The sequence below is a fragment of the Haliotis cracherodii genome, unplaced genomic scaffold, assembly GCF_022045235.1.
Source record: "Haliotis cracherodii isolate W230 unplaced genomic scaffold, xgHalCrac1.p SCAF_6, whole genome shotgun sequence".
Lineage (NCBI taxonomy): Eukaryota > Metazoa > Mollusca > Gastropoda > Lepetellida > Haliotidae > Haliotis > Haliotis cracherodii.
In genome coordinates this window covers 12,777,193-12,793,144 of record NW_027266319.1, presented here as the reverse complement: position 1 = coordinate 12,793,144, position 15,952 = coordinate 12,777,193, and the positions used below count along the sequence as shown (strand labels likewise).

The 15,952-nt window shown below is 40.4% G+C and overlaps 1 protein-coding gene across 1 annotated transcript; it reads right to left on the bottom strand.

Moving 5' to 3' along the window:
- Positions 1-1,103: 1,103 nt before the first annotated feature.
- On the bottom strand, positions 1,104-15,952 carry LOC139445428 (dentin sialophosphoprotein-like). The gene is made up of 7 exons (XM_071226573.1): positions 15,897-15,952; positions 10,761-12,467; positions 10,207-10,308; positions 6,681-6,816; positions 3,579-3,952; positions 1,811-1,875; positions 1,104-1,480 (listed from the first exon to the last, which is right to left on the bottom strand). The coding sequence occupies exons 2-7, from the start codon at positions 12,457-12,459 to the stop codon at positions 1,397-1,399; spliced, it is 2,460 nt and encodes an 819-aa protein (XP_071082674.1). The 5' UTR covers positions 12,460-12,467; positions 15,897-15,952; the 3' UTR covers positions 1,104-1,396.

The following is a 15,952-nucleotide window of genomic DNA, read 5'->3' as shown; positions in this document are numbered from 1 at the left end:
ACTATATTGGCTACTGTCACTGTCCGACTGACACATCACTTACCCTGTGACGTAATAGATATTAATGCGCGCATTCCAGGAAAACTCGCAATGTTTCCGTAATGTTTGTGAGAGAGTGAAAGCGCTTTTGAAGTACAGATTTTAAGAATGACATAATATGATAAAGAGGTTATCACGCTTGTGTGTTTGGGGATGGTAAATATCCTGTATTAGGAATAAACACTATGTATTTAGCTCGCCAAGGCTCTCTAAATACAATGTTTATTCCTAATGCAGGATATTTACCATCCCCAAACACACTCGCGTGATAACCTCTATATATCATGTTATTTCGGTGACACCCCTAGTCACTTGAATCCATTTCACAACTGCAAAATATTCTAAATGAGTTTGTTTCTTCATGAGTGAGTTGGGATTAAGGATGTAGAGCAGTACTTCAGTTATAATACAGCAGTTGACCTTCGTGGGATGATAACTCAAGTGATTAAGCAGTTATAGACATTTATCGCTTTGTGAAACCCATGGTGCTGACAAACAAGGAAACAAGAAAACAGGGATAATATGAGATTCAAACCAATGACAATAAAATTCTGGCTTGCCTCAGAGATGCATTACTGCTCAGTGAATTGTGGCACCTTAGATGATCAGAGAACCTGTGTCCCCTCATTTTGAATTTACCGTATTCGACGTAATAATAAGCTCCCACAGCGATATTTGCTAATATATACATTGGCTAGTGAACAATCCCAATTAGCACCCCTTCCGATTGATCAATGTACACAAGACTTATTTATTCTTGTATAATAAGTGTGTTATATGTATCCTTAATTATGGGCAATTCAATTCTGGAAAAATATATAAACATTTCAGGCTGTCTGCATAAACCACGTAATTTACGATGTTTCAAGTCTGTTGTTTTTCACTAAAATGTTATTCTAATAAGAGACTCCTTTTTCTAATTTTGAGAGTGCCCTGGGCGCTTATTATGTCGAATACAGTAATTGAAGAATACACCAAGTTCCCATCTCATACAGCATCCCTTCGGCAGGATAATACTTCAACCACTGTCTGATGTTCTTGTTTGTTGTTTAACGCAGCAATATTCCAGCTATAGGGTGACAGTTTGTAAATAATCTCTAGACAAGACAAGCCAGTGATTGACATCATGAGCATCGATCCAAGCAAGTTTGATATGACATGAACTCAACAAAGTCAGTGATCCCGACAACCCAATTTTGATTCGGATCTGTATTCTTACCCTGAATCCCTACGAACCGACAAAACAAAGAGACAGACAGCAAGAAGCCTGGTCTATGGGGAACATAAATCTAGACTTGGAAAGGATTTCATTGACGCTTATCTAAACGATTGACTGTATGTAGGTCAATGTTCAGCACTATTTCTTCTTCTTCCTCCTCCATCTCTTAAAAGAAAATGGGAAGCATGGGTTTTTTCTCTTTGATTTCTGTTTCATCTCATCCTGAAAGAAAAAGGCCCAACATAACGAATAATTGTTACTTTTCAAAAGGAACCTAAAATGTTATCGCTAACTGGTATATAGCAAAGTACATACCAGAGTGCATGTGAGAGCGTGCATGCTTGTACTAGTCCAGACTAATGCTGGTTTTATAGTGTTTGCCCTCTGAGATGGTACAAGTATCATCTTTTAAATCCATTTAGTGTGGTGGTCTGTGAACGTTAAATTGCATCATTCAAGAATTATCTCCCTCTTTCCACTTTCACCCTGAAACAAAATGTCTGTATGACACCCACAAGAAACAGGTGCTCAGACTGAATGAAGGGTCCTCACCTCTGATGAATCTGACTTGTCATCTGCACAATCTTCTCCACAACCAATCTCTGATAAACACAAATCTGTAATGTTGATAAGATCCAAGTCAGAAGCAAAATGGCGTTACACCTGTCATGATATCACTCACTGAGTGAAGGGGTTTTACACAAGTCATGATATCACTCAGTGAGTGAAAGGGTTTTACACACAAGTCATGATATCACCCAGTGAGTGATTGGGTTTTACACCAGTCATGATATCACTCAGTGAGTGAAAGGGTTTTACACCAGTCATGATATCTCTCAGTGAGTGAAAGGGTTTAATACAAGTCATGATATCACTCAGTGAGTGAAAGGGTTTTACACACAAGTCATGATATCACCCAGTGAGTGATTGGGTTTTACACCAGTCATGATATCACTCAGTGAGTGAAAGGGTTTTACACCAGTCATGATATCTCTCAGTGAGTGAAAGGGTTTAATACAAGTCATGATATCACTCAGTGAGTGAAAGGGTTTTACACCAGTCAAGATATCACTCAGTGAGTGAAAGGGTTTTACCCCAGTCATGATATCACCCAGTGAGTGAAGGGGTTTTACACAAGTCATGATATCACCCAGTGAGTGAAAGGGTTTTACACAAGTCATGATATCACCCAGTGAGTGAAAGGGTTTTACACCAGTCATGATATCTCTCAGTGAGTGAAAGGGTTTAATACAAGTCATGATATCACTCAGTGAGTGAAAGGACTTTACACCAGTCATGATATCACTCAGTGAGTGAAAGGGTTTAACACAAGTCATGATATCACTCAGTGAGTGAAAGGGCTTTACACCAGTCATGATATCACCCAATGAATGAAAGGGCTTTACACCAGTCATGATATCACTCAGTGAGTGAAAGGGTTTTACACCAGTCATGATATCACTCAGCAAGTGAAAGGATTTAACACCAGTCACGATATCACTCAGTGAAAGGGTTTAACATCAGTCATGATATCACTCAGGGAGTGAAAGGGTTTTACACCAGTCATGATATCACCCAGCGAGTGAAAGGATTTTACGCCAGTCAGGATATCATTTCAACTATGTCATGTATGCTCTAACCTGGATTGCTCTGCAAAATCTATTGTTTAGGTTTTAATGTGTCATGAAGAATACATTGGACAATTGGAGTACAAAATGCACATCCACAGCACACACTGACATTTGTTTTATAACAGTGAGGGTGATCACAGAATCAGTGGATACTCCTGTAAATTTAAAACGTCATTGCCTGAGAATAATGTTGATTTTCTGCTGAAATGTGTTCCATGGGGCATAAAAGGCAAAATAGTAAAGAAATTATATGAACTGTTCACTGAGAATAAGTGATGACACCAGGTGATTGATGAAAGGATAAGCATGTCCCGCTCTACCAGCAGCACCCGACACTCACACAATTTGTATAAATAAGTATGAGTTTTGTTGCCCAGCGTAGCTTGAAGCTTGTACTTGTACCATATAACGGCAACTTATATGAAGATTCCGGGGTAGAATAGGTCTTCAGCAACCCATGCTTGTCGTAAAAGGCGACTAACGGGATCGGGTGGTCAGACTCGCTGACTTGGTTGATGCATGTCATCAATCCCAATTGCGCGGATCGATGCTCATGATGTCAATCACTGGATTGTCTGGTCCAGACTCGATTATTTACAGACCGCCGTCATATAGCTGGAATATTGCTGAGTGCGGTGTTAAACAACAAACAAACAAAACAATATACACGAATAACTGGGCAATCATACCTGAATTCTTGTCCTCTTTCTTCATCTCCATAGTGTCCACAGCTGAGGAGGGTTCACCAGCATCTTCTTCTCCTTCCATCACATCTCTCTGGCATGGCAAAGGTTCTTCAGTATCCCCTTTAGATTCCACAAGCTCTGATCCCTGGGTCACCTCATCAACTGAGGCCGTTTCAGGGGAAGTGCCAGGTGGCATCTCAATACTGCTCATCTTCAGGGTGGAAGAGGGGCTTGAAGATTTGGAACTTCCACTTGAACCTGCTTGTTCAAAACCTGACGTCAGGAGTTTATTGCCATGTTTTTTCTTTTTTTTCTTTGGCTGATGAGAAGGTTTGTCACTGTTGTTTCCCTCTTTGAACTCTGTCTTTGCATTGACGCTATAGTGAAGAAAGGATTAATTCAAATGCAGGTAGTAATCTTTCATTGTTTTATTGCCCTGGGTGTAATAACAAGACAATAGTACCTTGTCATGTGTCATGTTTGTAATACGCTACCAAGACCTAAACTGCTGAATAACAGATGTAGCAATTTTGTTTATTTTAGTGAGTGAGTGAGTATGGTTTTACGCCGCTTTTAGCAATATTCCAGCAATATCATGGTGGGGGACACCAGAAATGGGCTTCACACATTGTACCCATGTCGGGAATCGAACCCGGGTCTTCAGCATGACGAGCGAATGCTTTAATCACTAGGCTACCCGACCGCCCCTGAGAATTTATGTATGTCAATTTCTTTATTATGAGGAACACAACATTTCGGAGTATATTGTATATAACATTGTGTTCCCCATAATAAAGAGGTTGACATCCATAATTTTTCTTCCTTATGTGTATCACTTCTTAATGCCTTTCAAGACTTGTATTTCAATTATATTCTGATGATAAGAGAAAAACAGTTATATGCAATGATAAGCTTTCCAAACTTTTTTTTGCAATTGATATTTTATTTCTGAGTCGCTGTTCCAGATAAGAGCAGGAACCCAGGGTAGATGTAGTTCGCATAAGAAGTAAGAAGACAGTTTTAGAAAACACAAGCAAGGTTATTAAATCAGTTTCAGAAGCTATTTGAAACTTTATGAACTATTATGAACTTTCATATCAATATATAGTCAGATTTATGTTAGAGGTATGAATATTAGGGACTGAGAAAAAAAAAATTGGACACTGACTTGGACACTCATTCACAAACCATTTTAGTACGTTGAAAATGGAAAAAAAACCTTTTCCTTAAGTGTTGGAAAGTTATAATTCCCTCTCTATTGGAAAATGCAAGGCGAGAGTGCCAGCCGAAATGTCATGAGCCATAGTAGAGATATAAATAGTCTTAATATTAATTAAATGGAGTTACAGTTAAATATACATACCGTATTCGACGTAATAACAGCCCCGCTCTAATAAGCGCCCATGGCGATATTTGCTAATTAGCACCCCTTCCGATTGATCAATGTACACAAGACTTATTGATTCGTGTATAATACACACTCGTGTGTTATATGCACCCTTAATTGTGGGCAATTAAATTCTGGAAAATATATCTCTCGTGTATGATACGTACATACTTTTCTTTTGAATCATTTCAGGCTGTCAGCATAATCTACTGTACGAAATTTACAATTTTTCAACTCTGTTTTTGTTCTCACCAAAATTATATTCTAATAAGAGCCCACTATTTCCAATTTTGAGAGCGCCCCGGGCGCTTAATACGTCGAATACGGTACATCATAGATCAATATGGATAGTATGGAACAATAGCGGCAAAAACATTTCCTTAATAATATGAGTAAGTAAGTTGGGTTTTAACACCTCTTTTAACAGTATTATAGTTATATCGCGCCATGTCAGCTTAATATGGGAGGAAAGCCCGAAGTAATGCAGGTCTCAGACGTTTACCACTTTGGTGACATAATCATAGGAAGTATCTGTACAATTCCACTAATTTCACTTAATTTTTGTGTCTGATTTTATTCAGGGTCTCAATGAATTAATTATTAGTTTTTCATCGAAATCATTTTCATGTGGGATGTTTATTATATTGCAATTGCCTCTTCACAAACTGTTCACAGCATCCGCGTACATTAACTGTCAACATGCATGCAATAAAACAAGTCATGTTTAATGCTATATGATTGATAGACGAAGATGGAGACTTGGTTGATATCAAGTTAAAGTTAAGGGTTTTAAGTTGTGTTTTCACTGTACAAGACAAAAGTAGGAAACAACTACTTACAAAATACAGCCTAACTACACAGTCATTCAACATAGTTGCAGGGGTTTTAATACAAATATAGCCAATTCTAAATTAAAAGTAATCAAAACAAGATAAAATATTTTTAAGTATAACGGAATAAGCATTTTAACCATGGAACAGTAGGCAATGTCAATAGTGGTGTTCCGATTAATCGTTTGTTTTTGTTTAATGCCATAATCAGTAATATTCAAGCTATATGACGGCGGTCTGTAAATAATCAAGTCTGGACCAGATAATCCAGTGATTGACATCATGAGCATCTATCAACATAATTGGGATCGATGACATGAATCAACCAAGTCAGCGAGCCTGAGCCCCCAATCCCTTTAGTCGCCTCTTACAACAAGCATAGTCGCCTTTTACGGCAAGCATGGGTTGCTGAAGACCTATTCTTCCCCAGCTTCAATGATTCCATTAGTCAACCCTTACGACCAGTATTTTCACCACTTATGGCAAGCATTGGTTCATCAGAAGGTCCAAACGACCAAGCAATCAAATATAATATTCTCATAATCGAACACAAAACAGTTTTGCCCCTCTCTCAGTCCTGACACAGTTTTGTTATCTGAGAAGTTATATTCACTACTTAGAGAAAAGGGGGAATGTGTGGCCTAGTCATCGAAGCCCCTGCAATTCACTGTGCAGAGTTGTGTCCCTTGGGCATCCCAAAAACCTTTGATTGTGGGTTCAAATCTAAGTAAATTATGTTTTAAGGTTTGTCAGTACCATACCCATGATCATGGGTTTTACCAAAGTGGTCAAGTTAAAATAAGGCCTAGTTTTACTGAAGCTTTAGGTAATCATGTTTTTTTACAACCAATTCCCAACACTAGAGGTCAAGAAGTTGACAGAGCTTACTTGACCAGATGAATGTCTCCACTGAGTTCAATGTGAGAGCTGTTATTGATGAAGACAAACGTTGCTGAGCTATGGGTTCCACCAAATTGTGCAGCCTGCACAATGTGATCTTGTGATACTGTGACATCATCAGCATCTAAACATTAAAGCCATATTACAAAAAACATCCCACAGATCAAAATATTCAAGCTATGATTTCTTATTTTCATGATCACATCAAAGTTTAAATTTTGTAGAAATGTACTCCACTAGCATCTTCCCGAGGCAAGGGCGTTAACTGACTATAAAACTCCAGTTTCCACCCTTGCCGAACTAAGCTGGTATTTCCAGGCTCGATCATAGCGCCACCAGTGACTATTATGAGATATGTCCCTTCTGTCCCTCCTATTGACCAATCAGATACCATCTCTCCTATCACTTGCATTTGCTGCAAACAAAATGGCGGCGCCCAGTCAAGACGATCTGATTGATAATCAAGATCTATACTGTAGTAAAATGAAGTTCATCAAATAACTTGAACACCTTGATTAAAAACATGAAAATATTTGCAAAATATCTGTCAAACCCCAGTTGGCGGTACCAATGCTTTGCAAATTCTGCAGCTGACTGAAATCTGCATGTTCAAATCTATTCGGTTCTATTCTAGAATCGGATGTCTAGTTCGTTATACGATTTTGATTGGACTATGCATAGACTCGTTAGTCCAGCCAACATGTAACTCTATAATTCCACCCTGGTTCGACAAGGGTGGACACTGGACTTGAATAGTCGGTTAACGCCTTTGCCTTGGGAAGATCCTTAGTGTTCCTCATCAGTCATCAATGCCGTCATAATTCAAATTCAAACAGACAACAGTTCAACTTATTCAGAAATAACAGAATGGTGTATTGTGGTACAAAACATATTTGTGTCATTTTCTATAGTTCTTTTAAGTTAGTTGATAGACGATCCAGCGGTTTCTGTTGAGAACATAGTTCTTGTAGCTGCCATATTTGATTGAAACGCTCAAGTAAATAAAAGTGACACCATTGATATGTTTGTTTTTTTCCGCTGCACTCAGCAATATTCTGTAAATAATCGAGTATGGACTATGAGCATTGATCTACGCAACTGCGATATAATGGCATGCATCAACCATGTCAGCCGCAGAACTAATATTCATAGAATAGTACTATTTTCAGTCATTGTCGGTAGGCATATTTAAATAATTATATCTACAATTACAGATTACAAAACGTTGGTTGGTTGGTTTGTTGTTTAACGCCGCACTCAGCAATATTCCAGCTATATGACGGCGGTCTGTAAATAAATCTAGTCTGGACCAGACAATCCAGTGATTAATATCATGAGCATCGATCCACGCAATTGGGATCGATGACATGCATCAACCAAGTCAGCGAGCCTGACCACCCGATCCCGTTAGTCGCCTTTTACGACAAGCAGTCACCTTTTACGGCATGCATGGGTTGCTGAATACCTATTCTACTCCGGAATCTTCACGGGTGATTACAAAATGCACAGTTGCGGTTACTACAATATTCAAAGGATGTGTGGCAATACATTTTGTGCAGAAAACACCATACAGCTTAGAATTTTGGCCCTTATCTATATATGACTGTGACGTCATATCTTTTGCATCACAATGAGCGATATGACGTCATAAAGGTGACCTGTGATGTAGAACGAAAGCCTTGGAAAGCTTGCTAAGTTATCTTTAGGGATGCCCACCTCATGTTAGCTTACAAAGTTGCCATGCTTATATGCTTTCAATGACTGTCATATGTTCGAGTGAAGTATTATGGTGTAAACAAACTGCTGGAGTATATACAGCGCCATATTTTGTTCGGTGATTCCGTAATTTGAGATCGATAACCCCCTCAAAACACTGGACTCAACCCATGCTGCTTCACTCAGTATAGTTGATAACACCAAAGAGTTCGCGTTTTATTTAGTCACGGTAGAATGGAGATATACATGCTGTGTTTTCAATGTAGAGCTAGGTTACCTATAGATTTAACCGCGCTAAATTTAATATTTGAAACCTCATATTTTGTTCGGTGATTTTGTAATTCAGATCGATAACCCCCTCAAAACACTGGACTCAACCCATGCCGCTTCACTCAGTATATTTGCCAAAGAGTTTCGTGTTTTGTTTAGTCATGGTAGTAAAATGGAGATAAACATATTGTGTTTTTTTAATGTAGAGCTAGGTTACCTGTAGATTTAACCACGCTAAATTTAATATTTTAAGATAGTTATAGCCGTTAAAACCGTATTTTACTGTATGTATATCTCCTAAGCATAGTCGCCTCTTATAGCAAGTATTGGTTACTGAAGACCTATTCTCTACCCAGAGCTTAACGTGTCTGCAAAAAGAGAGTGAGTGAGTGAGTGAGTGAGTGAGTTGTGTTTAACGCTGCTTTTAACAGTATTCCAGTCATATCACAGCGTGTCAGCTTAATGTGGGAGGAAAGCCCGAAGTGATGCAGGTCTCGGACGTTTACCACTTCGGTGAAACCCACGAGCACGGGTATTGTGCTGACAAACCTTGAAACATAATCAGGGCGAACCGTGATTTGAACCCACAATCATAGGTTTCTGGCGTGCCCAAGGGACGCAACTCTGCACAGCGTATCGCGGCGCCCTAGACGACTGGGCCTCCCGTGCCCCCTGCAAAAGAGAAAATATATCAATCCCATTCTGAGATCACTCCATTGGCTCCCAGTTGCAGCAAGGACTGAATTTAAGACACCAACATTTGCCTATAGCTTATATCATGGATTAGCCCTAGCCTATTTAGTGAGTGAGTGAGTGAGTGAGTATAGTTTTACGCTGCTTTTAGCAATATTCCGGTCTTCGGTTCAGTAGTGATATTGGATTTTAATCTTGTCAATATTTCTTAAATTTGATGAGATGAGATCGATATCAATGAGAACAACAGACAAAAATACCTGTTTGACAATTCAGCCCATACTAAATTAACTTGACTGTGTATGTTCTATTTGAAAATACAACTTCATTTAATATACAGTTGACTGTAACGATTCTGGATTAAAATTGGTCCCTGACAACCCATGCTTGTCGCGACAGAAGGGATCGGGTGTTCAGGTTGGGCAACTTGGTTGACTGCTTGACATGTTCCCTGGTGGCTTGGGTCGTTGGTAATAACATTAATCACTGGATTGTCTGGTCCATACTTGGTTGACTGCTTGACATGTTCCCTGGTGGCTTGGGTCGTTGGTAATAACATTAATCACTGGATTGTCTGGTCCATACTTGGTTGACTGCTTGACATGGTACTCAGGTGGTTTGGGTCGTTGGCAATAACATTAATCACTGGATTGTCTGGTCCATACTTGGTTGACTGCTTGACATGGTACTCAGGTGGTTTGGGTCGTTGGCAATAACATTAATCACTGGATTGTCTGGTCCATACTTGATTATTTTCACGTATGTGCATGAAGCCGGAATAATGGTGAATGCAGCGTTGAACGACAAAGAAAACAAAGGTTAAAATACAACTCACGTGGCAATTGGGGTCGTGGTTCATGTGGTTTACGTCTAGGTTCTTCTTGAGCAGGTGCCTTTGGAGGCTTGTGGTCGTCACCTTTTGTACTGTGAGGTCCTCCTGAAATCAATCAATTAATCAATCAATCAGTTAATCCGGGGACGACACAAAGGGTGAGATAAAATTCAAATCAGCATAAAAACATCTTATGAATACCAACAATTGGAATCACAAATTGTACCAATGTTGCGTATCGAACTAAAATGCTCAGCGTGACAAGCCAACGCAGTAACCCATAGTCTACCTAAAGATTTGAAAACATTTCGAATTAACTACAGAACAAAGAAAACATTGACAAAGTTATAATTGATTGGAAGGAAGCTGTTTTGAGATTTTGGCTGGGATTTTGGGGTCACATCTTCAAAACACGTATAAGTAATAACAATTTTAAACTATGGTGAGTGAATGAGTTTTGCTTAAACGCCATTTTGAACAGTATTTCAGATATTTGACGGCAATCGGCTTGAAATGGGACTCGAACCACGACCATGTGAAATTACAATGCTACTTACCAAACAACACTGTATCTTCACTGGAAGGAGATGAACACAATGGAGCCAAAAGATGACCCGGCCCACTTGTCTTCATCACTGGCTGTGTGATAGTGTCACCCACTTCCTCGGTTATATATGCACAAGAGGAGTCAATTGGGAATTCTTTAGATGCCCCCACTACCCCCAGCTTCCGTTCCGTTCCTTCGTAAGTCGGAGGTACCTCATCCTTGCTGGAAGACAAGTTAGGAGAGGATTCTGCTCCTTGGAATGTCGATGCAGATCCAACATGTGGGCACGGCTGTATCTTTGGATCACGTGTCCCACTCCGCTGTACCTCCCTCACCATGTCGGTGGTATTTGTACTGATGGACGAGGTCTTTTGAGGCTTGATGTCTTCCGAGTCTCCGATGAACGATGTTTCGGCTTTCTCCCCATCTTCTGGTTTTGGAGCATTAGAAGTATTAACATGATGCTCATTAGATGATGGTGAACAAACGAATGATCCTACGGGGCCTGTGCCATCTGACGTTTTCTGATTGGTGTCACTTTTGTCAGTTTTATTTCCGCCCTGATCTGCTGCATCACCTGAGGGACATCCACTCTGCACATGTGTCTGGTCAGGCCCAGATGCACCTCCATCAGTCGGATCCCGCGTATCTCTTTCCAAAGAATTACCCAAATCCGTTTCTCGCAAAAGTGGAGCCAGCGATTTACAATAGCCATTTCTCTGAATCACTGACCGTTTCCCGTCCATACACAAACTACCCATACTGTAAGAAAGATTGGGGCATGGATCGTTTACGGTGCATGTGTCATCAATAAATGGGACGCCATCCTGGGGTTCTAAAGGTTCACCGATGCCAGTGTACATCCCTTTCTTTAAAGATTCGCTGCCATAGAGAGCTTCCATACTGTCGGGTCCCTGATTGATATCATTATCATTTGGCGTCTCCTTGCTGAACGTCCTTCTGTCTGTATGAGCGCCTGGCGTTTGTTTTGGTGGTTTTGAACCATATGTCATTGCACTAGGGGGTGCACTCATGCTTTGAGGCCCTATAGTGGTGTAGTCGTTCACAAGGCTTGTTTCCGCAAGGACCGAGTGGCTTTGGTCTTCTTCGGGTGCCTTGCCGAGATCTCCTTGTTCGACAGAGCAATGAAAGGTTTCTTCGAGACCCCTGTTGTAATTAAACAAATCCAGAAGTTTCCCTCGATCATATTCGTTTTGTAAATCAAACGAACGAATTGCCTTAAGCCCACATGGTGTTTCATAATTGCGAACCTCCCTGGGTTGAGTGTGGAGTGGGCGCACGCAGTATTTTTTCAGATCTGAATTGTCTTTCTCTAACCTGGTTGCTGCCAGTATTTCTTCAAGCACAAACTCGCAGTTTCTGTCATGTTCGAAGTTATTACTTAACAGAAAGAAAATAAGTTTGCAATTTTTAACTAGTAAAACTGGCGATTTGATGAGCGAACAACTGAATTTTTCGCAATCGTATAAGCATATTCTCGGGCAAACTCCGTTTTTCAGTTTCAACCTTCTCAAATCATCTTTAACTTTCAAAGCCTCACTGCTGTCCTTGTGTGCAAATACAATAACCGCGTCGTCCTCATCTTCTACTTTTTTTAATGTTATTGGGTGGGGCTTCTGCTCAATATGACTAGAAATGGCAGCATCCTCTTGTGGAATACTCTGTGTTACATTGCTGTCAAGGGCCATTTTGTTATCTGAAGAAAAGTAGTAAAAAGGTCACGTAAAATAAAGTCAACAAGTGCGACGACATCTTCCTCAGTTCAGCTGACACATCGATGCTGTATAAGGTTCTCAAAGCAGATATTGAAAGGCTCTGATAAAACCACATTACTTAAAAATAGAAACGCTAAAGTGAAAGATGTTAGCCCATAAATGGTAAGTGAAACATGAGTATGATGATATTTGGCACCAAATTAATAATGTTATGCATCATCAAAGTGCATCAACTACCAAATACATAACCAAAACGCAACAATAGTGAGTGAATATTGCAACAGTAATATTCTGCCATGGACACATGCACGTGACCCGTGAAGATCCGGGGTAGAATAGGTCTTCAGCAACCCATGCTTGTCGTAAAAGGTGACTATGCTTGTCGTAAGAGGCGACTAATGGGATCGGGTGGTCAGGCTCGCTGACTTGGTTGATGTATGTCATCGTATCCCAATTGCGTGGGTCGACGCTCATGATGTCAATTACTGGATTGTCTGGTCCCGCCTCGATTATTTACAGGCCGCCGTCATAGAGCCTTAGCATTGCTGAGTGTGACGTTAAACAACAACCAACCAAACAAACAAACAAACACATGCACGTTGTGGACGTGACACAATGGGCAATGAAAGTGTGTGTGTAGATGGAGACAGGTTTTGGATGCCAAGAACTGTTTACTTGTGAAATCATGCCACGATTGGGGGCACGGGTGGCCCAGTCGTCTAAGGCGCCGCGATTCGCTGTGCAGAGTTGCGTCCCTTGGGCACGCCAGAAACCTATGATTGTGGGTTCGAATCACGGTTCGCCCCGATTATGTTTCTAGGTTTGTCAGCACCATACCCGTGCTCGTGGGTTTCAACGAAGTGGTAAACGTCTGAGACCTGCATCACTTCGGGCTTTCCTCACACATTAAGCTGACACCCTGCGATATAACTGGAATACTGTTAAAAGCGGCGTTAAACCAAACTCACTCACTCACTCATGCCACGATTACCTGACGTACAGGGAACAGATTCGTCGCAAGGTTGTAAGAAGGGAATCGCAGTCGGCTGCACCTAGGTTATAAACCTATTCATTGGGATCGCTATTAAGTAAGAGACTTCTTTCTATAGGCATTAAAACCTTTTGTGAGGTTTCACTTTCCAGTCGGGTTAAATCTCATCAACAGGGACGTTGTAATAACCCTGGGATTTTATGTAAAGTCCTGGGTATTTTATTGATATAACTTCCGTTCAGATTGTAACATGTAATGAAATGTAAAATCAAATGTCAAATGTTTTCTTTATATTCACGAGGATCGAACTCGCAATCTTCATATTTGTAGCCCAGTGAGTGTACCACGAGGCTACAGAGGTGTTGATATGCTTCACTGGTTTTTAAAATGTCCTTTTCAAGATCCGTACGCCAACAACAGATATTTTACGCGCGTTTCCTAAGGTTCATGGAAAGTATGTTCGAAACATAAAAATGTTGATAAATGTTGTTTTAACTTTCTTTTTTCGGTTTACAAGCATGGAAAAACACTTTCCCTCGGTTTGTGGTAGACAGAGCATGCTCTGGGGGTCGGGAAAAACCGCGGGAGCTTCGCCCCCTTGGTTTTTCCCTCTCCCCAGGGCATGCTCCGTCTACCAAAACCTCGTGAGCGTGTTTTCTCTAATACGTATTCAATGTGGCCCAGAGCACGAGACCTGACATTGGTATTGGCAGCAAGAGTATGGTACGTCACGTGACCGACACAGGGTTATAGTGATAGCCCACTGAGATACAATGTCTCAGTTTAACATGAATACCCCACCCAGACACAGTATACTGACTCCGAGCCGACCCGTCCTTGTATAAGCCGCTTAATGTGGAGCGCCAGGCAGAGGGACAAATGCAATCTTTTAACGTCCTTTGGTATCACGGGGCCGGTGATCGAACCCCGGACCTTCTACTCTCTGGGAGGGCGCTATACCACTAGCCCACGCAGGCGGTCTGACAAGCCTCAGATAAAGACAAACAGACAGAATTGTTTATTTGTTAAAACATAGTATAAAACACCTGAAAAATAAAACCATGACCAATCGCCCAGCGACTTATGAGAGACTATATACATATAGTTAAGACCATGTATAAACAGTAAACAGGAATTAAAATACACATTTAAAAACCATTTATACAAAGTTAAACGACGCTTTAATAAATTACTTTCGCAGGTTTTGGCAACGTGAAAGATATGTTCTTGTCTCGTTCCTCTTACGCCGCTTTTAGCAATATTCCAGCAATATCACGGCGGAGGACACCAGAAATTGGCTTCACACATTGTACCCATGTGGGGAATCGAACTCGGGTATTTGGCGTGACGAGCGAACGCTTTAACCGCTAGGCTACCCCACCGCCCCCATTATAACATGAGAAAAACGTAGGTGGGTTATACACAAACACCTGCAGTTATAAGGGGGGTATCGGCCTTAAAATACAATATACCATGGCAAGGATGTGGGATAAAAAGTGCCACTTATACCACAGATTATTGAGTGCATAATATACTACTCAAAAGAAGTTATATATCCATTTATTATGGTATATATCATTGTGTAAAATTACTTGTAATTGCAGCATGTACTCGACAATGTGACCCGTGAAGATCCGGGGTAGAATAGACCTTCAGCAATCCATGCTTGCCGCAAAAGGCGACTATGCTTGTCGTAAGAGGCTACTAACGGGATCGGGTGATCGCATGTTATCGTATCCAAATTGCGTAGCTTGATGCTCATGATGTCAATCACTGGATTGTCTGGTCCAGATTCGATTATTTACAGACTGCCGTCATATAGCTGGAATATTGCTGAGTGCGGCGTTAAACAACAAACTCGACAATGTACCAATACAGTAGCGACAATGTTACAACTCTTGAAGTCAATATGATGATTTAACGAATACACAAAACAGTCATGTAAAAAGCATTTACTAGTAATGTGCACGTTTCTAAAATATGTATCTAATACGTTCTCAATCACTATAATGTTATATAATAAGACGACACGTCATGCACATGTATTTTTGGAAAAATCTATTTTCGGTCTGGTTTTCCCCAGTTATTTTAAGGCATGACTCCACGTAATTTTCCATCCGAAAATGTTCGATTGTTTTTTGTCAAAATACACAAAATGTTACATGCAGGTTCTATAAACATTTCAAAATTCAAAATTAACATTAGAAAAAGTAATGAATGAGTTGTAACAACATACCGAATCTTGAAATCTTTGAACTGTTATGTAACTTCCTTGTAGACGTGAGGTGATCCCTGTGTATAACTATACATCACGCGATAGAGATCGCTGATACAACTTAAACGTACACGTTCCAAGTATCTTACCAGCCAGTTAACGGCATTAATGGAAATACATGTATAAAAGTTAATAAGTACTTACTTTGGGTTGGGTAAAATATCAAGCATGCCCGTAATAAAATGCAGCCATAGCAGAGG